The sequence below is a fragment of the Filicampus tigris genome, chromosome 8, assembly GCF_054856515.1.
Source record: "Filicampus tigris isolate MCC_2025a chromosome 8, RoL_Ftig_1.0, whole genome shotgun sequence".
Lineage (NCBI taxonomy): Eukaryota > Metazoa > Chordata > Actinopteri > Syngnathiformes > Syngnathidae > Filicampus > Filicampus tigris.
In genome coordinates, this window is record NC_141224.1 from 26,700,941 (window position 1) to 26,727,062 (window position 26,122).

Sequence of the window (26,122 nt, forward strand, 5' to 3'; positions counted from 1 at the left end):
AATGGCCGCACAGGGGACATTATTCGGTACTCGTGCCTGCCAGGCTTCACCTTAGTAGGGAGTGAGATTCTGACTTGTCGGCTTGGAGAGCGGCTACAGATGGATGGACCCCCACCAGTCTGTCAAGGTTGGTTTTTTTTTTTGGGGGGGGGGGGAATGTATTTGATAAAATTAATGCTGTCAAGCGATTAAAATTTTTGATCGTAGTTAATCACATTTTTATAGTTAACTCGTTAATCACATATTTTATTTATTGTAAAAAGATCCCTTGATTTTTCTGTTCCATTATTTTCTTGAATTTTAATACCCTTAACATGAATAAGAGGATTGATTTTCTTATGCAAATACTTTATTAAAGCAAAGTCAACCCAAACATTATTTTTTAAGAATATGCTCCATGCAAGCCCACTAGTTGAAACAAGGCATTCTGGTAAATATTGCTTTTGTGGAATAAGAGTTAACCCACCCGTTTTTAGTCACTTGTGGCGGCCATTGTGTCACGTCTTTCAACTGAAAATGATATCACAGTTGCTCAAGGCTCACGTAACGACCAATCACAGCTCACCTGTTTTCTGAAACTGAGCCATGATTGGTCGTTATTTGAGCCATCAGCGCATCTGTGATGTCATTTTCAGTCGACAGAAGTAATAAAATGTCCGACCCCTGAGATGGTAAAAAACATTTTTCAATCTTCAATTGAAAAAACAAGCATTGGATTCAACACACGCGAACAGCCCCTCAGCCCTTTTCAGACAAACACACATACACACGCACGCATGCGTCTTTCAGCTGTCACTAAAAGCATGCTAGTGAACACCAATTGATTGGCTAACCTTGTCTTTCTTTAGAGAGAAAATATATATAACAAACACAACTCTGCATTTGAAGGGCAAGCAAGGAAAGTCCATCTAATCTAAGCAGTCTATGTAACCATTGGATGTATCTGTATGTACAGTATTTATGTATATGCTGAAGCTACGTATGATCTAAGCTAAATATTAGCTGGATATTGTTGTGTTAAGGCGCGGCACGGTGGTCGACTGGTTAGCACGTCCGCCTCACAGTTCAGAGGTCGTGGGTTCGATCCTGGCCCCAGCCTCCCTGTGTGGAGTTTATATGTTCTCCCCGTGCCTGCATGGGTTTTCTCCGGGTACTCCGGTTTCCTCCCACATTCCCAAAAAAACATGCATGGTAAATTGATTGGACTCTCTAAATTGCCCCTAGGTGTGATTGTGAGTGCGGATATTTGTCTCTGTGTGCCCTGCGATTGGCTGGCAACCAATTCAGGGTGCCCCCTGCCTACTGCCCGAAGACAGCTGGGATAGGCTCCAGCACGCCCTGCGACCCTTGTGAGGATAAGCGGTATCGATAATGGATGGATGGATGTTGTGTTATTTGGGTATCAATAAAGAGACTTGATTGCGCGTCAGTGAACTTTTACTAACACTTGTTCTTGTAACATCAGTACCGACTACCATGCGCATCCTTACACAGGTCTCATACAGTAGCTTGCATATCACTCCGCCTAGGGCAGTTAACTAGTTCCTTACATATCACAACAGATATGTGCATTTGTGTGTTGAACTCGTTGGTTCAATGTTGCAATTAGACGTACTTAGCCGACTCTGGGTCATGAGCTGCATCGCGTCATTCTATGACTAGGCGTCGGCCGAATGAGCCGGCCGGTGCCAGCCCGGGCAGGATGACCGACTGCTGGGCAACAGCTGCCACCGCGGTTTCCCAGCGGCCGCGCAGCTGTGGAGATCTGTGGGAATTGGCCCGCCCAGAGTCGCCGCCGGTGCCCACGCTTGCCGGCTCGGACGAAGCGAGCCGAGGAGCTGAGCGCGAGTGGGGGCGAGCTAACGTGCTATTGCTACGCATCTTCGGCAGCAGGAGCCATGTGTGATCACATTTTTTAAAATCGGTCGTACTTTGTTTGTAGCTCTTCCGCGCGGCTAACTAGGAATCGAAACTTAGCACCGACATTCTCAAATCTGAACGGCTCCAGGTGAACTGGAGTGATGGAACTGATTCCACTTGAATCCGAGGTTTCGGTGCCCAACCCTAAGGGGGTCACAGCTGTGCATGTGTCTGCTGAGCAATTCATCCTCATTAATATTTTGAAGCAGATGTAACGGCTCCTGTACTCTAAAGCTTTTTTTTTTTCAAGATACATGTATAGATCATGGTGACCAGCAGCCTTTATCAATGCAGCCGCTGGTTGCTATGGAAACCTTAATCACGCGATCAAAAAAATTGACGGCGTCAAAAGGGGTTTGGATTAACTTTGAAAATAACGCACTAAATTGACAGCCCTAGATAAAATCCAACACCAAGAACATACATGTCATTTAAAATTTAAATGATGAACAATTTAAAATAAAAATAGAATAGAGGCAACAACAGGCGGAACGGTATGCTTACGTTGCATTACAAGAACGTTACAGTAAGATAACTTTAAACTCACCAAAACAGTCGTAGATCAATTAAATAAGTCTTTTATTTATCGCCGACCATTTAGAATGTTTCCAAGTCTCCCAAAGTATTTTTGTATTTGGTCGTAATTGTATCTGTTTGTTTCCTCCGCTCTCCGCTCCGTGTGTGTGTGGCTGGCTGATGATGCAAGACCACGGCCAGACATGGCACCTTAAAGCAACAGTACACTATTTTGTATAGATGGATTGCTAGACAGTCAAACTGTCTTTTTATCACACTATTTTGATTTAACAAAATATTAGATTTTAAAAATTTTAATTCATGCATTTTAATAGCTTTTAGGATTTATCTTTATGTGGGTTAAAATAACATGTGAAATGATAGACAGGTAATAATTTGTTAATAATTTCACACACAAGTCGCTCCAATATAAGTCGCACCCCTGGCCAAACTATGAAGAAAATATAGTAATCATAATGATGTCGACGATCAAAATCATCGGCAATTAATTTTGATAGTCGACGCATCGTTTATGTATATATTTATATATTCTGCGCATTGTTTTACTTCTCCCACTGGCTGTTTTCCTGTCTGCAATGCATGTGCGCAGACATGAAATCCAGGTCATTTGTGATGTAAACAGAAGCATTGTGGGTAAAGCAATGTAAGGGCTAATTTATGTTGGCAACAGTACAAAAGTTACGGCGCATTTCACCGAATATACACAGTCACAGACACAGTTGTGTCTAGAAGCTAGCTGCAGTTAGCATATACACGTTACGGTGTGTGTTTGATGTAACGTTGAAACACAATGTCCTATTTGGAATGCTAACATATCATCTACTATGGATTAAGGAGCCATTAGTCAGTGAACTCGTGTTTATTAACAAGCAAAAGAGTGTGCGTTTATGCCCGTGGTGGACATCGAAGCAGGAAGAGCTTGCTTGCTCACTCTCTTGTAAGAACGGACTGATGCATTCATGAACTGGGAAATATCATCACCCAACACAAAATTGACACGTTTGTTACTCATTGGCATCACATAATAATAACACCCATAATTAAGTTTGTTGCAATATACTGTTCCAGGTGCATACCACATTTTGATTGTGTAGATCAATTTACTACTTTAAAATTATGCATACTAGTGAAGAAAAACAAAACCTTTTGGATAAAGGTTAAAGTAAGACAAAATTAAAAAGCAATACAAGTGTTTTTAGTTTTCAGTGCATTTTCCCAATTTAGCCCTCTGACTTCACTACCTTCTATGTTAAAGTCTTGGTGCCCAAGAAGAGTGAAATATGTATACTAGTGCTGTCAATCGATTAAAATATTTAATCGTGATTAATCACATTGTTTCATAGTTAACTAGATGTTAATCACACATTTATTGTAAAAAAAAATCCCTTGGTTTTCCTGTCCTATTAGTTACTTGAATTTTAATACCCTTAACATGAATAAGAGGATTAATTTTCTTATGCAAATACATCTTTAAAGTGGAAGTCAACCCAAACATATTTTTTTTCAAGATAAGATAAGAAAGCCTTTATTGATCCCACAGTGGGGAAATTTTCAGTGTTACAGCAGCAAAGATATAGGTCACACATGGACGGCGGCTTAATGTAGCCATTAATGTATAACATTAACGGCAAACATTAAGGATATATATATATATATATATATATATATATATATATATATATATATATATATATATATATATATATATATATACTGCCAAATAAAAAATGCTCTCTGCTTGATGCTAAGTGCTGTGTACGTTCAGTCCATCAGTGCCGGTTGGGACAAGGCAGGGTCATTGTTCAGGAGCAGGACTGCTCTGGGGACAAAGGTGGCCCACCTCCTTTGTGTTCTGCAGCATGGGCATCGCAGCCTGCGACCTGATGGGAGCCACTCAAACACGGAGTGGAATGAATGTGAGGGGTTGTGCAGAATCCCGTGAGCAAGGCGGATGGTTTGTTGTTCGCAAAAAGCAGGTAAAGCTCTCACAGGGTGGTCAATGATTTTAGAGCAAACTTTGGTGATGGCAAATAGGCGTGTGCAATCTTGCAGAGTGATGGAATAAAACCAGGCGATGAATGAGAATGTTTAGACACTCTCAATAAAAGCGTGATAGAAGGTAAGGAGAATGTCTTTGTTTACTCCAAAGGATGTAAGCTTCCTGAGCAGATATTGCCTCTGATGGCATTTCCTGATGATCTCCTCAATGTTAGAGGAAAACCTCAGGAGGCCATATATTGGCATCGTCCACTCCCCTGCCGGCCATGTATGCGAACTGCAGCGGATCCATCAAGGGTTCAACAGACTGGGTGATGGAGTTATTGACAATCCACTCCATCGCCTTCATTATCAGAGAGGTAAAGGCCACCGGCCTCAGGTCGCTTAATGCTTTGGTGGGACCCTTCTTGGGAATGGGAATAATTGTGGAATATGTCCACTTCTGAGGCACTGTGCAGCAGTTCATGGAGGCCTAGAACAGCTGATGGAACACCTCCCCCAGCTGCTCAGCACAGTACTTTAGGGTCCGCCCACAGATGTTGTCAGGTCCAGCGGCAGTGTTAAGTTTAGCCCTCTTGAGGGCTCTCACCACCTCTTCCCTGCTGAAGGTGATAGATGAGTCGCCAGGATGGAGTGAGGAGATGCATGTCATTAACTCTGTGCTGTGGTCCCTTTCAAATCTTAAGAAGAATGTGTTGAGGTCATTTGGTAGAGTAGCTGTACTGCAGCCATCAACCTGGATAGGTTTGCGACTCGATGTTGTGCAGTTTACAGCAGCCATATTCCTCAGGTCCTGCCAGGCAGAACGGAGGTTCCCCTGTGTAAAGTAGACCTCTACTTTGTTCTTGTAGTTCAGTTTGGCCTTTTTATGGCACGTTTGACCTCTCTGCAGACTTCCTTCTTTTCTTCCTCTGATCCGGTGAAAAAAAATCGTTTTTTTCTTATTTAGTACTTGTTTTATTTCTTTAGTGACCCAGGGTTTATTATTGGGGAATATTGTGATGGTTCTGGTAGGAATTATGCTGTCCACACAAAAGGAGATGTACGCAGTCACTGTGTCCACCTGCTCATCAATGTTACTAGAGGACAGTGAACAGTTCCAGTCAGTTGTGTCAAAACAGCCCTGTAGCCTGTCAACACTGTCTATAGCTTGATGTTTATGGTTATTTTGTCTATCCTTTTGACAACAGGTTGATAAGATGGGGCTAGCAAAATGCTGTTATGGTCCGCAGAGCCTAAGGGGGGAAGGGGAACAGCTCTGTATGCATTAGGAATAGAACCGTAGCATTTATCAAGTGTCTTTCCAAGTCGTGTGGAACAGTCAATGTACTGATAAAATCCTTTCAGAGATTTGTCAAGTGAACAGTGGTTAAAGTCACCCATAAGAAATTTGGGATTATCTGGAGAAATTGATTATAGTCTGCACAGAGTGTTCTTGACATGTTCGGTAGCAACAAAAGCTTTCGCTTTGGGGTGGATATAAATCAGAATAATACAAATTTGAGGGAATTCCCATGGAAGGTGAAATGGGCGGGGGGAAACAGCCAACAGTTCAATATCGGCGTTACACAACTCCTCCTTGACCACCACAGATGAACACCAGAGTGGGTTGACATCGATGCAGACCCCTCCACCATTATGCTTCCCAGTGAGTGCAGAGTCTCTGTCAAGCCTCATGGGGCAGCCAAAACCATCTATATGCAGGGCATCCTTACTGTCGTTTTCATTTAGTCATGTCTCAGTAAATGCTGGAATTGATGCCGTCCGATATTCATACATATGGTTGACATTAGCTTGCAGTTCATCCGTTTTATTGCGGAGTGAGCGTACATTAGCCAGGATGACTGAAGGAAGTGTCAGATGTTTCACTTTTCCACACTTCAGTCTAGCTCTAACCCCAGCCTTTTTCTCCCCCCTCTGTGTTACCTTCTTGTTATGGTGTAGCGTGTCCTGATGATCAGGTATGTGTTTACGTTGTGTCACCTCCGGTAACTCCTCGGTGAAGCTAATCTGGTCCGACAGCAATCACAGCTGTGGTTGCAGGTCCCTGGGATATGTAATCCTCTGAATGTCAGGAAGACTGTATCCGCTTCATAGGCAAAAAAAGTTGATAACCAGGTACAGTAGGTACACAGTAACCCACAGGATCCTTGTATCCATCATACTGCGGTGTTGAAGCTAGTGCTAGCTAGCATTAGCCTTATTGGCTTCCGTGCTACAGTCTCAAGACAGCATATGACAGCTCCACACAGTCACCTTGCACAGGCGCAAGTAGTCCAATGTATAATACTAAAAATCATCGACAGTTCGAATGAAAATATGTTAAAACGGCATAAAAAAACACATACAACCGGCAATCGACTTCCGGCGCCGCGCGAGTGGCAGCCCGCTACAGTAGCTCCGGCTCATCGGTGAGCCTTTTCGTGTGTTTTTGTTCTTTAATATTACTCTACCTCATACCTTTTTCGTATAATTGATAGTCGTAACTTGCGTAGCAATGGACACCCAAACTGCGGTATTCTTGCTGCTGCTGATGGCTATTTTTTGCGCGATCGTGTCCGGCGACTTGGCTCGGAGCCAAGCCCCCATTGTTTACAACCGGAATCAGCTGTTAGCACTCCGTGCTAACCATGCGCCGGCTCCCGGGGCGAGACCCGATATCCCCCGCGAGCTGAGGAGGAAGAGACGGGGATCTCGTGCGGGGGTTAAACGCCGGGAAAGGAGGAGACGATACCATCCCGTCCTCCCGTCTGTTATCATGGGGAATGTTAGATCGCTCCCCAACAAGATGGACGAGCTAGCGGCGCTTACCCGGCACGAGAGGGACTTCCGGGAGGCTAGCCTGATGCTATTCACAGAGTCGTGGCTAACAACGCTAACGCCGAACGCGGTCGTAGAATTGGACGGCTTCCAAATCATACGCGCGGACAGGACGCTGGAGAGTGGAAAGAGGAAAGGAGGAGGGCTGGCTGTGTTTGTGAACGATAGATGGTATAATCCTGGGCACATCACGATTAAGGAGCAGCTTTGCAGCAGGGATATTGAGCTGCTAGCTGTTGGCATGAGACCATTCTACATCCTGCGAGAGTTTAGTCACGTGATCGCGGTGACCGTCTACGTCCCACCAGCTGCCAGCAGCGACACAGCCTGTGATGTCTTGACTGCAGCAGTGAGCAGGCTACAAACACAGCACCCAAATGCCCTGGTACTCATCTCTGGTGACTTCAATCATGCCTCCCCTTCTTCCTCTCTGCCTTCATTCACACAGTATGTCACCTGCCACACCAGAGACAATAAAACACTGGACCTTTTCTATGCCAACACCAAGGAGGCATACACATCACTGCCCCTCCCCCCGCTGGGCAAAGCTGATCACAACCTGGTGGCTCTCCAGTCTGTGTACAAACCTCTGGTCCGCAGGCAGCCAGCTGTGACCCGCACGGTTCAGAGATGGTCTGGAGAGGCAGAGGAGGCCTTAAAGGACTGCTTCAGCACAACTGTGTGGGAAGTATTCAGCGATGCTCACGGGGAAGACATTAGTAGTCTAACGGACACTGTTACAGACTATATAAATTTCTGCATGGAGGACACCATACCCACCAGGACAGTAAGGTGTTTCTCCAACAACAAACCCTGGATCACACCAGACATAAAAGCTCTCCTGAAGGAGAAGAGGAGGGTTTTTGCGTCAGGCAACAAAGAGGAGCGGAGGACTGTGCAGCGCCAGCTGAGGAGGAGGATCAGAGAGGGGAAAAGGTCCTACAGGAAGAGGATGGAGGAGCAGCTGCTGCAGAATAACGCCAGGGGAGTCTGCAGGGGCCTGAAGACCATCTCAGGCCACGGACAACCCAAGACCCGGACTGGGGGGGACCTGCAGTGGGCAAATGAGCTGAATCTCTTTTTCAATAGGTTCGATCAGATGCCTGCCTCCACTCAGTCTCTCCTGCTGCAGTCTCCACCTACTCCTCCTGCTGGGCGTGTCACCCCCTCCCCTCTTTTCTCCACAGTCTCCAGCTCCCAGCTACACCAGATAGCCACCACTCCTTCCTGTCCAGCCTTGGCCTTCACAACATCTCAGGTGAGGAACCAGCTGAAGAAGATGAAGGCTAGGAAGGCAGCGGGTCCAGATGGCATCAGCCCCCAGCTCCTCAAATCCTGCACAGACCAGCTGTGTGGAATTGTCCAGCACATGTTCAACCTGAGCCTGAAGCTGGGCAGGGTCCCCCAGCTATGGAAAACATCCTGCCTGGTCCCGGTGCCAAAGAACCCCACCCGAAGGAGCTCAACAGCTTCAGACCAGTGGCGCTGACGTCTCACCTGATGAAGACCCTGGAGAGACTGGTCCTTGTCCACCTGCGCCCCCTGGTGAGCTCCTCAATGGACCCACTCCAGTTCGCATACCAGCCTGGCATCAGTGTGGATGATGCCATCATCTACCTCCTCCACACTTCACTCTCCCACCTGGAGAAGGCGGGGAGCACTGTGAGGATCATGTTCTTTGATTTCTCCAGTGCTTTCAACACCATCCAGTCCACCCTACTGGGAGACAAGCTGGAGCGGGCGGGGGTGGCGCACCACCTCACCACATGGATCCAGGACTACCTCACAAACCGGCCACAGTATGTGAGGACACAGGACTGTGTGTCTGACGTGCTCCTCTGCAGCACGGGGGCCCCACAGGGAACTGTCTTGGCTCCCTTCCTGTTCACCCTCTACACCTCGGACTTCAACTACAACACCCCTACCTGTCACCTGCAGAAGTTCTCTGACGACTCTGCGATTGTCGGCCTCATCACAGGCGGAGATGATCGGGAGTACAGAGAACTTACTCAGGGTTTTGTGGACTGGTGCCAGCAGAACCGCCTCCTGATCAATGCGGGGAAATCCAAAGAAATGGTGGTGGATTTCGGTAGGCGCCAGCACTCTTCACCTGCACCAGTGAATATCCGGGGAACAGATGTTGAGAGAGTCTCAATTTACAAGTACCTGGGTGTTCAGCTGAACAATAAACTGGACTGGTGCGACAACCCTCTATAGGAAGAGTCAGAGCAGACTCTTCCTACTCAGGAGACTGAGGTCTTTTGGGGTTCAGGGGACACTCCTCAGGAACTTTTATGACTCGGTGGTTGCATCGGTCATCTTCCAGGGAGTGGTCACCTGGGCAGGCGGCGTCTCGGCCCGGGACAAGAAGCGGCTGGACAAACTGGTCAAGAGGGCCGGCTCTGTCCTGGGCTGCTCCCTGGACTCTGTGGACTCGGTGGGGGACAGGAGGATGTTGGCCAAGCTGTCATCAATGCTGGGCAACCCGGACCACCCCCTCCAGGGCACCCTAACAGCACTCCACAGCACCTTCAGTGACAGACTGTTACACCCTCGCTGTGCAAAGGAGAGATTCCGCCGTTCCTTCTTGCCTGCTGCTGTCAGACTCTTTAACAAGAACATTGTGTAGTCTCTACAAACTGGCGGTCATTAGTGCAATTGTGCAGTCCTGCACCTGAGCTCATATCGTGCAATACCCAATATTCCCCACTACTGTAATACCGTGCAATACTCAACATTCCCCACTACTGTTAGTCTAGTTTTATTTTTATCCAATGCTGTTCCTTACATTTCACTACAGCACTGCAGCACTGTCACTTAGAGTATTTTTTCCTCTGTACTATGTACAGGCCGAAATGAGTGTTCCTCATATTTTTTATGTAGATGTAGGTTGGTGTGTATACACATGTGTATATACACATGTTACTGCGTATATCTACATAGGTTTGATTCTAAATGTTTGCCGTCAATGTTATACATTAATGGCCACATTATGCCGCCGCCCCTGTGTGACCTATATCTTTGCTACTGTAACAATGAAAATTTCCCCACTGTGGGATCAATAAAGGCATTCTTATCTTATCTTCTTATCTTCTTAACATTGCTGCTAGTTACGCCACAGGTCACCACACGAGCAGTGACCCGGGTCCATTTTAGGCTTAGACCAACTGCTGTTTCTGGTTAACAGGTCTCGTTTGGCTCACTTAATTATAGACTTCAACTTTAGCAAACCTCTCATTATCTAAGTGAACAACAAGTACATCATTTTCCAAGCGAATAACAGTCAACATGTTTGTAACAAACAGGTGCCCGACCACGCACCAAATGAATAACAGTCAACATGTTTGTGACAAACAGGTGCCCGACCACGCACCAACATTATGACCGTCCAAGACACTTATTTAAAACATCAATCTGAGTACTTTATTTTGTATATCCAAGCAAGCAATATAACGGAAAACATATAGATACAATTCTTATTGCCACATTCTCTCCTTTGTTGATTCTTGTTCACTTCTTTCACATCACATGCGGCATCCTTTGAGAGCACATGCACATGGGTTATATGATACACAAAGCAATTTCTGAGCAACATGTACAATAGACTTGTAGCACTTCTGTGCTTAGGTTATTGGGGACTAATTACCTTAGGTAATAAGTGAAAAACACTTGCATAGGCATCAGGAGTTGTAAGAGCATTGACTTTGGTATGTTTATTTTACTAGGTTTATGCAGGATTGTCCGGGCTGGCATGTTTATAGTAGTCAAATGAATAATGTCGACATCTAGCGTCTGAGATATGGAAGGGCACATTAGGCCTTTTACTTCCTATGGTCCTAGGGCTTTAACCAATATAGATTTATACCATTACTTCACCTTGACAAGGCACATCACATGACAATGGTTATTATGAGAGCAGCAGCTAGCTGCTGCAATTTGCTGCAATTTATATATTATATATTGTGTTATCTGATTAGTCGACAAATCACGACTACTGTTAGTGATTAGTCGACTAGCAAAATAATCGTTTGTGGCAGCCCCAGCGTGTGTGTGTGTGTGTGTGTGTGTGTGTGTGTGTGTGTGTGTGTGTATATATATATATATATATATATATATATATATATATATATATATATATATATATATATATATATATATAATGTTTTATTTTTTTATTAAATAACTACAATGCAAACTTTAACAGTACAGTGGTACCTCTACTTATGAACGTCTCTTCATATGAAACGTTCAAGTTATGAAACGCCTCAACAGGAAAATATTGCCTCTCGTTACGAAAGAAATTTCATCATACGCGCGGTGATACTCGCAGTATGGGCTGCTACTCCCAGCTCCGGAGTTTCCTGAACGCAACATACTCATAGCTGCTCTGCCAATGGCTAGCTTAGCATCTTCCTGGAATCCCAATGGCTAAGAGGGACCTCTTCCATATGTCTCTATGTGTGTGGATAGACAGGTAAATAGATAGATAGATGCAGCGTCCTCGTCATTCGCCCCTCGGGCCATGAGGTCTTCCAATAGTTTTACATGAATTAGAAACGAGGAAAAGAAAAAAAAGGAGACAATTGTTTTCTTGTCCATACAAACAAAGCAAGAGATAATAGAAAAGTATGAAAGGGGGATGCGTTTGTTTGATCTTGCCAAAGAATATGACCGTAATGTATAGATAGTCGCCACGTTATTAAATCAGGTGTTTACAAAACGCAAGGCAAAATCCACTTCTGAGAGAGAACATGAACGAAGGAGGGCAAAAAGCGACGAGGACAGCAATTAAAAGGTAAACTAGCATCATTTTTATTCCTTACTGTATTTTTTTTTTTTTTTTTACATTATGCACAACTCTAATTTATTGTGCAATAATCTAATTGTAACATGTATTTGTTACATGTTTTCATGCATTTTTATGCTTTATAAAACATTTATGTCTGAATATTGGGGGGCTTGGAACGGATTAGGGCATTTACATGGAAAATGCGTCTCTACTTAAGGCGGCACGGTGGTCGACTGGTTAGCACGTCCGCCTCACAGTTCAGAGGTCGTGGGTTTGATCCCGGCTCCGGTCTCCCTGTGTGGAGTTTGCATGTTCTCTCCGTGCCTGCGTGGGTTTTCTCCGGGTACTCCGGTTTCCTCCCACATTCCAAAAACATGCATGATAAGTTGATTGGACTGTCTAAATTGCCCCTAGGTGTGATTGTGAGTGCAGATGTTTGTCTCTGTGTGCCCTGCGATTGGCTGGCAACCAGTTCAGGGTGTGTCCCGCCTACTGCCCAAAGACAGCTGGGATAGGCTCCAGCACGCCCCGCGACCCTTGTGAGGATAAGCGGTATAGATAATGGATGGATGGATGCGTCTCTACTTAGAAAATTTTCTACTTAAGAAATTTCTTCCAGAACCAATTAATTTCTTAAGTAAAGGTGCCACTGTATAAAAAAATAAAATACTTCTACTACAACAACTGTTTCAGAGAAAAAGTCAAGAGTCAAACCAAAAAAGCAATGTAACGAAAATACAAATAAACAATGTCAACATGACAACTAAAATACATCTCATTACAAATTCAAAACAAGTTCAAATAGTGTAAATAATACAATGTAAAAACCTTTAACAGTAGAAAAAAAAATACTTCTACTACAACTGTTTCACAACAAAAGTCAAGAGAGTCAAACCAAAAAAAGCAGCAATGTAACGAAAATACAAATATAACAATGTCAAGTTGACAACTACAATACCTCCCATTTCGCAATATTTTGAAAATAAAGTCAGAAAGTGCAAATAGAGTAAACAATACAATGTAAAAACCTTTAACACTAAAAAATGAAATACTTCTACTACAACAACTATTGTTGATTTTTTTGGGGTGAAAAGCCTCTGCCAGAGTACGTTGTCTGTGTGTCCGCGGGGGTGTTCTGGCTTCTCCCTCAACTTCTTCGCTTGCAGCTTGTTGCTCTCTGTACGGTGAGCTTTTATCATATGTTTGTGTAAATTAGTAGTGTTACCACAGTAGTGGAGCACTTTATTACACAAATCACACTTGGCACTGTCCTTTCCTGTTGTTGTAAAAAAAAATCCACACCGCGCTCCGCTTCTTGTTTGGCTCTGTATTGCTTTAGGTTCCTGCCGCTCTCTCACTCTCCCATCGCCCTCTCTGCCAGGGAGGGGCTAAAATTGTGCCTCACTCAGGCAGAGACTCAGAGAGTAGCAGGAGGCGCTGGGCGAGAGAGAAGGGAGGGGAGAAGCGGCGCTTTGAGTGAAGTATCGATCCGATCCAAGTACTTGCTTAGTATCGATAATATCAATATTTGGATCGATCCACCCACCCCTACTCGATACCAGGGAAAAACTTTGACCGCTCCGCCATTATCGGATAAAAAACGGCACATTTGATAGATACTTTGGCATGCGTTTTTCTGAAATTGCAAAAGATTTTAAATGTATTAATTTACAATTTCGTCTGTAGCTCATGGCGGCCAAATGAAGAAGAACGGTAATGACCATGGAAGAGAGAGTGAAATGCATGTTTAAGCGAAGCTGGACACAAAGTAAAAAACATCCAGGAGACGGAGTCGAAAAAACTAAAATCTACGAGACTTTGAAAACAAGGAATTCTGGCTCAGTACGATTCCAGCAGTTTGCCTGATCAAAGGAAATTGCTTGCGGCTCGACGGACGAAGTACAGTGGCATAAATGAACGTGTCCTTTTGTATGCACAAGAATCACCAGACATCAGTGATAATCAGCGGGACAGTTACTTGCAATTAGCAACAAAACTGTATGATACGCAGACAAACATTTTCATACAGCAAATAATGAAGCCAACACAACAACTCAAAATAGACTCATTTTTTTCCTGAAGCTGAGAAAAGTCAACAAAAATACAGTACAGTTTACTCTAGTAAAGTACAGTACTGTACTGCATTGGTATTACAGTATTTTTTTCAACAGTATTTGGACCATGTTTGTTATACTGTACTGTATTTTGTTCATATACCTGTACTTTATAATGCAGTTTTTTTTGATAAAATGTTTATTCTTATTATATCGTTTGTGTTGTTAACTTGTTAGAAATGTATTTTGTTAACATACTTGCACGTTTATACAGGATATGTACCGTAGTCGTTTCCCACATAAAGAAATTCTGTTATAAGGAAAGATTGGACAATGCAAATATGATTCCTTTCTAGAGAATACTATATATATATATATATATATATATATATATATATATATTTACGGCGGCACGGTGGCCGACTGGTTAGCACGTCCGCCTCACAGTTCAGAGGTCGTGGGTTCGATTCCGGCCTCCCTGTGTGGAGTTTGCATGTTCTCCCCGTGCCTGCGTGGGTTTTCTCCGGGCACTCCGGTTTCCTCCCACATTCCAAAAACATGCATGGTAAGTTGATTGGATACTCTAAATTGCCCCTAGGTGTGATTGTGAGTGCGGATGTTTGTCTCTGTGTGCCCTGCGATTGGCTGGCAACCAGTTCAGGGTGTCCACCGCCTACTGCCCAAAGACAGCTGGGATAGGCTCCAGCACGCCCCGCGACCCTTGTGAGGAGAAACGGTACAGATAATGGATGGATGGATGGATATATATTTACACTTGTAGAATAGTGTTGCTTATGAAATCCATGCAGTCCATCCATGTTTCAGAAAATTACATTTTATTCATTAAATTAACACATTTTGATCTCTTACAAAAGAAAATTGCAGGTTTCAAATTAATTAAAATAGCTGAACTGAAATGATCCACCTAGCAAATAAAAATGACACGAGCCGTCATCCTTTCGGCTGTCGGAGCGTGTAGTCTTGACCTGAATTTAAAAATACAATGGAAATAGAGCACTATTTCACTGAACAATGAAAATAATTATTTGCAAAATAACTGCCTACATATTTATTGTATCTGGTTAACCATCTAAGGCTTAGTGGCCACATATGTGGACAGCACTCCCTAGCTCTTTTTGTCCACAAGCGTGTGCACTGTGGAACTGTGGGTGTTTTGGACACATATGTGGGCACTTACACTGCCATCTTGTGGTCTCAGAAGAGTATTACATACTACACTCATACAGTATACAAAATACAGTTCCATACAAAAAAAAAAAAAAAACTAAAAGATGATGCTTAGTTTTTTCTTCTAATTAGGTCTAATTAGCCCAAATAGCAAAAAGAAATAAAAAAATGAATTTAAAAAAACAGCTTGGGCCTTAGGAGGTTAATGGGACTTCTGCTCCTGAACCTCTGCGCACAGCGTATACAATTCAGGCCTGTTACTTTCATCTTTACACAGGACTGGAAGATAGTCTTTTTTTTTTTTAAATCCATTTGTTTTTGTGTGTAAGCGTTCATATTACATTATAAATGTTCACCTTGGGCTCTACTGTGTGTGATCATATGTGTCCCGAAAGGTCACTCACGACGTAGTGTTTACTGAAGTAAATGTGGCGCAGCCTGTCAGGGCATTTCGACAGTGGAGCGATTCGGTAGGATGTAGGAATACAATACAGGGTAAAATAATGAGGCCCATCTCAAGGTAAATGGTAAATGGACTGTCACTTGTATAGTGCTTTTCTACCTTTAGTACTCAAAGGGCTTCACATTGTACCTCATTTACCTACTGATGACACAGCATCAGGAGCAACTGGGGGTTCAGTATCTTGCTCATGTATACCTCAGCATGATCACAATGGCTGTGGATCGAACCCACAAAATCTGGGAGGCGACCACTTTATCACTGAGCCATGCTGAGCCCATAAGGCCCCATCTCATTTCATGGAGACATCACTGAAGATGATGTCACGTCATAACCGCGCGTAAAAAATTAGCCTATCTGAGCCGTGGCCGAATTACTACTATCACCATAAATGTCCACGTCATGCTTCATGTTTCAAGTAGGATTAAATTAAAGTCAAATATAAAGTCAATAATGTTATTCAAAACAACTGCAGATTCAATTTCACTGCTGCCAGCACTGATCGCTCTGCCTATGCGGAGAGCATTTCGGGCTACTGACCTCAATGTCGGATGTATGTGACCTGGCGCTTCAGACAACGGTCACATTGCAAAAAATCAGATAGGTATCCGCTCTAGGACCACATATGAAAGTGGACAAAAACTTTGACTTAATAAGAAGACATGATACACATAATCAAAGCATACAAAAGTGCTTTATTTGATGTTTTCAGTTTTCTCGAAAATATATTTTTGGTGCTCTTCAGTCAAGGGATCAGCGCAGGACAGGAAACTGAGGTACTCAAAGTGATTCTGAATTAAAAGGCCTTCATTTTAACATGGCCAGTTGAAAATAATTACGATGCGTTTCAGCCTTGGTAGGCCTTCGTCAGGGCAAGCTTGAGTGGACGGGCATGGTACTGCTTTTATACAAGTGGATCACATGGTCTATGTGGGCTCGACTTATGCAGTCAGCTGGTGCAAAACATCTAATCGCAACACTCCAGAAACAACTACTAAAAATAAATCACAATTGACAATAAATCCTTTTACAAAAGATACCTTAAAGAAAAAGGATAAAAATTAATTCACCATTGAGATCAGGAAATGATGTGGCTCTTAAAGTATAATACAATACAATTTAATGTATATAGTGCATTTCACAAATATGTTCTATACCATAGGCTTTTAAAGTTGTACTGCAATGATTTAAATGTTTATAATGCAGCGCCATAGGGTATAGACGGTTACCGGTCCTTATGGCCTGTTTGTGCTCAACAAGTCCAGATCTAAATTTGCTCTTATTTCTACCAATGTAGAAGCGGCCACAAGGATATTAACATCTATAGACTACATAGCTGGTGTTACAGTTGATAAATTAATTAATATTATATTTTTGATTCAATGCATTCATAAATAAGCTAGTGGCCTTTATGGTGTCACAATGTGTACAGTTACCACGTCTTAAATTGCCTCTTTTTTTTGTAATTGTTACTGAGGGTAGGGGCCTTTCGAAAGCTAATTGTGGGGGTCAATTTGGAATGACAAACACGAACCCGGAAGTGAGGTGCTGAAATGCCACACTGGCGAGTAAAATTACATTTAAGAAGAACGGCTCGTTCTTTTGCAGCGAAACAAGACCAAGACGATGGCAAGGAACATTTACTGCACCATTCCATGCTCCCCACCCCTCACCACATACACAATAATGGGGTTGACGGCATGCTGCGCCCAGCTTAGCTCAAAAAGGGCTTCGAGAGCCGCATGAAACCAGCCAGAGACATATGCAGCTCGCGGGTTGGCCAGACCTGGCCTAGCGGATTCATCCATGCAAAGTTAGCAGGATAAGCACAATAGATAATATGCATGCATACGTGCAAATGTGTTGCACTTCAAGTAATTCTTTATGGTACTTACACCTTATTTCAGCCTTTCTTTTCAGATGTTTTTGTGGCACATATTCTGAAAAGATGACCGTAGTAAAATAAATAGAACTTCCTTCATTAGTCACCGTTGACTAAAGGCCATATCCCACTGAGGGGCAAACTTTTGAAAGAGTTGGCGAATGGAGCATATGTTGGACATGTTCAAAATTTCCTTGCGACAAGAAATAAACCTTAAAACTGTTAGCGAACGTCTGGAGAATGTTTGCGACCTTGAAGAAATCCTGACAAACCCTAACGAGAACTCAATCTTTGCCAACACAACGCTCAATTGCACTCTGACAATAACGTCAGAAAATGATTATTACCTGCTGCTCGAGTGTCTAAAAAAGGTATTTTGTTTATTAAAATTCTGTTGTGAGTATATTTTAAGGTAAATCATGTCATATAAATGAATGAGAAACAGTTGATGGAGTGCCTATTGTCCTATGTGGCTGCCGCGCGTGTCAACTGTTATAAAATGCAGCTGGTTTGGAGTCGAAGGAAAGGAGACGCGTTACAAATGGGCTTCGAAGATGAGGAAGTAAATGGGAAGTACGGAACACAAAACATGTGTTTAGCGCTCAACAGATGTTGAGAGAGTCTCAACTTACAAGTACCAGGGTGTTCATCTGAACAATAAACTGGACTGGTGCGACAACACAGACGCCCTCTATAGGAAGAGTCAGAGCAGACTCTTCCTACTCAGGAGACTGAGGTCTTTTGGGGTTCAGGGGACACTCCTCAGGAACTTTTATGACTCGGTGGTTGCATCGGTCATCTTCCAGGGAGTGGTCACCTGGGCAGGCGGCGTCTCGGCCCGGGACAAGAAGCGGCTGGACAAACTGGTCAGGAGGCCCGGCTCTGTCCTGGGCTGCTCCCTGGACTCTGTGGACTCGGTGGGGGACAGGAGGATGTTGGCCAAGCTGTCATCAATGCTGGACAACCCGGACCACACCCTCCAGGGCACACTAACAGCACTCCACAGCTCCTTCAGTGACAGACTGTTACACCCTTGCTGTGCAAAGGAGAGATTCCGCCGTTCCTTCATGCCTGCTGCTGTCAGACTCTTTAACAAGAACACTGTGTAGTCTCTACAAACTGGCGGACATTAGTGCAATTGTGCAGTCCTGCACCTGAGCTCATATCGTGCAATACCCAATATTCCCCACTACTGTAATACCGTGCAATACTCAACATTCCCCACTACTGTTAGTCTAGTTTTATTTTTATCCAATGCTGTCCCTTACATTTCACTACAGCACTGCAGCACTGTCACTTACTTAGAGTATTTTTTCCTCTGTACTATGTACAGGCCGAAATGAGTGTTCCTCATACTTTTTATGTAGATGTAGGTTGGTGTGTATATACATGTGTATATACACATGTTACTGCGTATATTTACATAGGTTTGATCCTAAATGTTTGCCGTCAATGTTATACATTAATGGCCACATTATGCCGCCGTCCCTGTGTGACCGATATCTTTGCTGCTGTAACAATGAAAATTTCCCCACTGTAGGGTCAATAAAGGCATTCTTATCTTATCTTATCTTATCTTATCTTATCTTATCTTACTTGTTTTATTTTGGTAGAATTATACTTCATGTTTTTGTCCAGCTCCCAAAGACTTGATAGGACTCCTCACAGTATTGAGAACATTTAGATTTCCTGTTACTGGTGTCATTTAAGTTCACCTGTTTCAACTGAACATTTTTCTTTACCACTTCACGATAACGTGAGCACGGCCTGCTAATTAGCACAAGACAGCTATTAGCAACAACGCTACAAGAAGGATGACTCCCTTCTTCATTGAAGACTTTCACAAATTTCACAAAATGTCAGTGCTGGAGACAAAAATGCACCGTCGTGACGCAAATAGACATCGTTTCCGCTTGTTACTTGCGCTGCCTCGAAGTGTGGACAATCTGGGAATGAAACTACATTACCGATGTCTCAAAAGTGGACACAGAAATACAAACAGGCAGCTAGTTAGCACCACGGATATAGCCGAAAAATCCCCAGCAATAAATTATTTTTATTGAAGAGAACAAGAACTCAGAATTATAAGTATTAATTTATTCTTTCTTCAATTTTGCTCCATGCGCTCATTGCTAAGCACTCGCTAGCTCTCAAACATACATTCCTCTGCCACGCAACTTACTGCCCTGACCGTAGACATGAACAATAGATGTATAGGACATGCCCTTTTTGAGCCGCGTGCCTAGGGCAATGCAGATGGGGGGCATTTTGTCATTTCTGTCGACTGAAAATGACATCACAACTACTCAGGGCTCAGGTAACGACCAATCACGGCTCAGCTTCAGGAAACAGGTCAGCCGTGATTGTTCGTTACCTGAACCCTGAGTAGTTGTGATGTCATTTTCAGTCGAAGAAGTGGAAAAGAGGGCCACCTCCAGAGATGGCTAAAAAACAGTGGATTAAAGAAGACAATATATGTTAGGTTATGATGAAAAATATATGAAAAATATGTATTTTTGATGCTGACAAAAAGTTGCAATGTAGAGTACTATACTGTATATGGGAGACAAATGCAGTACAGTACATTTTTTTATTGCAATCTTGATCCACTTCTTACCTGCCTTCAGCTTTATACTAGAATAGTAAAGCCTATTTTAAAGTCTTCTGCTGTGTGACATTTTCATGGATCACCTCATTACTGTCATCAAAAATGTATTACTTTTTCTTCTATCGGATATGTTCTGTCCCCCAGCCACCTCTTACACAAAACTAATTGCTCTTGTTGGGACATGTGGAGTTGAACTTAATATGAGTTGACCTGCTATTCACGTATACAAGTCTGCTGTAGCCAGGTTGTAAAGGGGCCATTTCCTGTCAGCAGCTTGCTGATAAGGCCTGAGTAAATTACAAGGCACATGACTGTTGGATTTACACTGCATGGTTCAAATGACACAATCCCAAGTGATGCAATTCAGACATGAGTTGTGGCAAGAATTTAGCAGAAAATGCGACACAAAAAGAAAAGATGTTGCGCTTGGTTGTGTCATGATTGTTTTGATTTTGGATTCCCACTGCGCTTCATCGCCACCCCGTCACATTGCTTTCTGATTGGCTACACATCACTGTCAACCGGCTGCATGCTCGTTTGTCAATTGGGGCACACCACACACGGTGCGAAGTTGGGCCAAAACAATCCAACATGTTGAATATCCCAAATGCTGAATATCGCACTCTTAATTAAATCATTGTTGTTTATAGCAATATAACTCCACCATGTTTCATTTGACATATTTTAATTATTCATAAAACGGTTTTGTTCTTGAAGTTGATTGGACACTCTAAATTTCCCCTAGGTCTGATTGTGAGTGCGGATGATTGTTTGTCTCTATGTGCCCTGCGATTGGCTGGCAACCGGTTCAGGGTGTCCCCCGCCTACTGCCCGATGACAGCTGGGATAGGCTCCAGCACACACGCGACCCTTGTGAGGACAAGCGGTATAGGTAATGGATGGATGGATGGGTTTTGTTCTTGTTACCTCTGTGGCTTGTTTGGGCTTCACTCTGCAGAATTAATGCAGAGTTTGGGAAAGTTTGGTTTAATTTAGTCCAGTACCTATGAACATTGACCATTTTTTATTCATAATTACTTTGCAGCCGTTTGAAGACCAGTAGACAAGTTATGCAAATGGGATGTGAAAACGTTTTGCCTCCAGTCGACAAGTGCATGAATGGAGCATGAATGGATTGTAGTTTTGATCATGATCATATACCAATATAAGAAGGAGATGTATTTTCCAATTTTAACATTCGTTGTTTAACATGGGACATCAATTACAGATGCACGTATGTAGGAAAACTGACCTAATAAAGGTGTGAAATATTATGAGAATTTAAATTGTACTTCATTTTTTTTACTATATATTTTTTACTATATATTAGAGGTGGGAGTAAGTCACATATGTGCAAGTCACAAGTAAATATCGAGTCCTAACCTTCAAGTATCAAGCAAGTCCCAAGTCACTGTGGAAAAAAATCATGCGAGTCAAGTCGCCATATTTCAATCGTCTAATAAAATATTTTTCTCTAAAAAAAAAATGAACATTTGCATCTCATGAAATTAAATGAAAAACAATTAACTTATAAAATGAATGTCTACAATTAAATTATTAAAAAGAATGCATGTTATGTTTTTCATGCTAATGTTTATATGAGTGGCACTGTTAAATTGGTTATAAATACTGAAATATGCTGAATGAGGGCGTAAACATGTATAATACAAACTACATATGTTGTTTCAGGTGCCAATCTGTTACTCAAATTGAATTAGTGTGTGTAAATGGGTGAACGCAAGGAATTAACTTTCTGCACTTTGCAGGTTATCGTTTTTGAAGTGGAGTGAAGTTGACGTGCGTGAGTTTACGTGGGCGCTGCCATATCAAATATGGTGCATACGCTCACAACCAGAAAAGTACTCTGTTTACTCTGACTCTATTTACCGATATTGTGCTCTATGATAGATGAACTGTATAGTTTCAAGATTACAGTGTTTGTGGTGTCTAATCTATTGCTTTATGGGCTTCTAAATGAAATGCAGAAACGAAATGAAGTATGTGACCAGCAGTTAGTGAACTAAACTGTCGACCTAACCTAGCTAGTTTAAGTTCAGAGAGCTATATAATATGCATCAGACAAAACGATGCATTTGTCTCTCTCATCTTCAAGTTTCAAACCTTGCATGTTGTTGTTGCCTTTATCCCAGTTTCATCAAAACAATAATCCTTCAATCCAAAGACTTCTCCACATATTGTATCGCCACACAATTGACTGCTTGCAACATGCCAGTGACACCGGTGTCTATAGTGTCTATGTTTCGTTAAATAGAAGCTACTTTTGACACATCCACTTGACCGCGTTATTAAATAAAGGGCATGGAAGTTTTGCATGACGTTGCGAACGGAAGCGTTGCATTCAAAACCAACATTTCGGACAGTTTTCACAAACTACCCCACCTCTAGTTACGTTACTTAGTTGTACTTAAATGTTCACAATCACGTTTTTTACTGGTCACAAACCAGTGTTCTTATCGCTACCTAAACTGTGACATTAGCTTCCCTGTCTGTGTTTTTGTAATGATGAAGTTAAACGTTTTTGTGTTTTCATTCCATGAGGTGCAAACCATGCTTTTTGCCATCTGATTTTCTGTCAACGTCATAGACCTAATAATCTATTCAAACAAATTACTGACCCTCGGAGTTGCTCCGAGGCTGTAGGTGTTAACTTCGCCACTTCAAGTGATGCTGACTGGCTTGCCCGAACTGAACAAAAACCCTCTTTCTTGCTTTACTTCTTAAAAAGGCAATATATGTTAAAATGCAGATGTAAACATATAAACAAGATGACTTGTCAAGTCATGTAGTTCAAGTCTAAGTCAAGTTGAGTCACTTAGATACAAAGTGTCAAGTCAAGTCATTCCCATGTTATTGGCAAGTGAGTCGCAAGTCAGAGAAATGGCAGTTTGAGTCTGACTGAAGTCATAAGCGGATTGGATGGATGTATATTGTTGCTGTCATGTGAGAAACACCTATCTCCAATTTTGGAAACGTTTTAAATTTTCATTTTAATGCGATTTCTGTAACGCGGAAACATGATTCATGTAAAAATAAGAAAATGAAAAAAAAAATGGAGATATGTGTTTTTCACATGACAGCGACGATATGTCATATGTGTATATATCCATCCATCCATCATCGATACCGCTTATCCTCACAAGGGTCGCGGGGCGTGCTGGAGCCTATCCCAGCTGTCTTCGGGCAGTAGGCGGGGGACACCCTGAATTGGTTGCCAGCCAATCGCAGGGCACACAGAGAAAAACACCCGCACTCACAATCACACCTAGGGGCAATTTAGAGAGTCCAATCAACTTACCATGCATGTTTTTTTGGGAATGTGGGAGGAAACCGGAGTACCCGGAGAAAACCCTTTTCCACTTAGACAAGGGGTGCGTCAAGGGTGTCCTTTGTCACCATATCTGTTTATTATATGTATTGAGATATTGGCCACTAAAATTAGGATAAATTCAGATATATTAGGTTTTTTCCCAAATGGACAGGAAGTTGACAAGAATAAGAATAAGCAGGCCTTTATTGATCCCACAATGGGGAAATTTTCATCGTTACAGCAGCAAAAATCTAGGTCACACAGAGATGGCGGCATAATGTAGCCGTTAACCCGTTGCCACTTCAACCACCCACTTTTGGGTCGTGCACCCGGGACATTCACTACATACCGAACAACTTCAAAGCATTCCTGGGCATGTTATATACGGTTAGAAAACTTGAGTTTCTGCAGATTCGAATGATACCAAACATTAAAAGATCCAATCATATCTGCAGGCTCGCCAAGCATTTGAGTCTAATATAATATAGTCCACAACAAGCCTGACATCCATAAAGCCACGTTATTAGCTGCTGCAACCGTTACAGGTTGCTATCAGATACATATACATATGACATATGTACGTATTTTCCATTGTAGATTGAGTTACCATTTGACGGATTTAGACACACAAGCTTTCAAAACATAGGCTGGACCTTAGTTTGATTGATTGCTTACTTTATCCAACAAACTAATGTTTCCCATGTCAGAGTTCAACAACATCCAATGAACATATTCCATGCATAAATAGTACCACCCATGCATATGGATGGTTCGTCAGTTATGTTTGCAGTCACAACCAAACTTGCTAAGCTGGTGATTGACGCATTCAACTGCCAATGAAATTCTTCAAAAAAAAAAACCATGAAAACATTCAGAATCAAAAAACAACTTAAGAATACGCAGCAACCATGTGCATATACATATGTATATACACACCAACATACATCGACATATAGTATGAAGAAAAACTTTTTTAGCCTGTACATAGAACAGAGGAAAAAAAATAATTTTAAGTGACAGTGCTGCAGTGCTGCAGTGAAATATAAGGAGCAGCATTGGATAATAATAAAATTACAGTAGTGGGGAATATGGCGGCACGGTGGTCGACTGGTTAGCTAGCCCGCCTCACAGTTCAGAGGCCGTGGGTTCGATCCCGGCTCCGGCCTCCCTGTGTGGAGTTTGCATGTTCTCCCCGTGCCTGCGTGGGTTTCCTCCGGGTATTCCGGTTTCCTCCCACATTACAAAAACATGCAGGGTAAGTTGATTGGACACTCTAAATTGCCCCTAGGAGTGATTGTGAGTTGTTTGTTTGTCTCTGTCTGCCCTGTGATTGGCTGGCAACCAATTCAGGGTGTCCCCCGCCTACTGCCCGAAGACAGCTGGGATAGGCTCCAGTACGCCCACGACCCTTGTGAGGAGAAGCGGACTGCACAATTGCACTAATGTCCGCCAGATTATAGAGACTACCCAATGTTCTTGTTAAACAGTCTGACAGCAGAAGGCAAGAGGGAACAGCGGAATCTCTCCTTTGCACAGTGAGGGTGTAACAGTCTATCACTGAAGGAACTGTAGAGTGCTATTCGGGTGCCCTGGAGGGGGTGGGCCGGGTTGTCCAGCATTGATGACAGCTTGGCCATCATCCGGTTCCGGCGCCGCACGAGTGGCAGCCCGCTACAGTATCTCCGGCTCATCGGTGAGCCTTTTCGTGTGTTTTTGTTCCTTAATATTACTCTACTTCATACCTTTTTCATATAGTTGATAGTCGTAACTTGTAATCCTGGGCACATCAGGATTAAGGAGCAGCTTTGCAGCAGGGATATTGAGCTGCTAGCTGTTGGCATGAGGCCATTCTACATCCCGCGAGAGTTTAGTCACGTGATCGCGGTGACCGTCTACGTCCCACCAGCTGCCAGCAGCGACACAGCCTGTGATGTCTTGACTGCAGCAGTGAGCAGGCTACAAACACAGCACCCAAATGCCCTGATACTCATCTCTGGTGACTTCAATCATGCCTCCCCTTCCTCCTCTCTGCCTTCATTCACACAGTATGTCACTTGCCACACCAGAGACAATAAAACACTGGACCTTTTCTATGCCAACACCAAGGAGGCATACACATCACGGCCCCTTTCCCCGCTGGGCAAAGCTGATCACAACCTGGTGGCTCTCCAGTCTGTGTACAAACCTCTGGTCCGCAGGCAGCCAGCTGTGACCCGCACGGTTCAGAGATGGTCTGGAGAGGCCGAGGAGGCCTTAAAGGACTGCTCCAGCACAACTGTGTGGGAAGTATTCAGCGATGCTCACGGGGAAGACATTAGTAGTCTAACGGACACTGTTACAGACTATATAAATTTCTGCATGGAGAACACCATACCCACCAGGACAGTAAGGTGTTTCTCCAACACCAAACCCTGGATCACACCAGACATAAAAGCTCTCCTGAAAGAGAAGAGGAGGGCTTTTGCGTCAGGCAACATAGAGGAGCGGAGGACTGTGCAGCGCCAGCTGAGGAGGAGGATCAGAGAGGGGAAAAGGTCC

General features: G+C 43.1%; 1 protein-coding gene across 11 annotated transcripts in view; it reads left to right on the top strand.

Moving 5' to 3' along the window:
• Window positions 1-26,122, top strand: part of LOC147144176 (CUB and sushi domain-containing protein 3-like) — a 708,031-nt gene that overhangs the window by 419,071 nt on the left and 262,838 nt on the right. For all 11 annotated transcript variants that reach the window (XR_015087713.1, XR_015087712.1, XR_015087709.1 and 8 more), the window contains exon 47: window positions 14-127. Coding sequence is in view for 6 of the 11 variants with exons in the window: in XM_086037008.1 (XP_085893134.1) it covers window positions 14-127 (114 nt within the window). In the remaining 5 variants the exon portion in view is untranslated. The remainder of the gene's footprint in view (window positions 1-13; window positions 128-26,122) is intronic.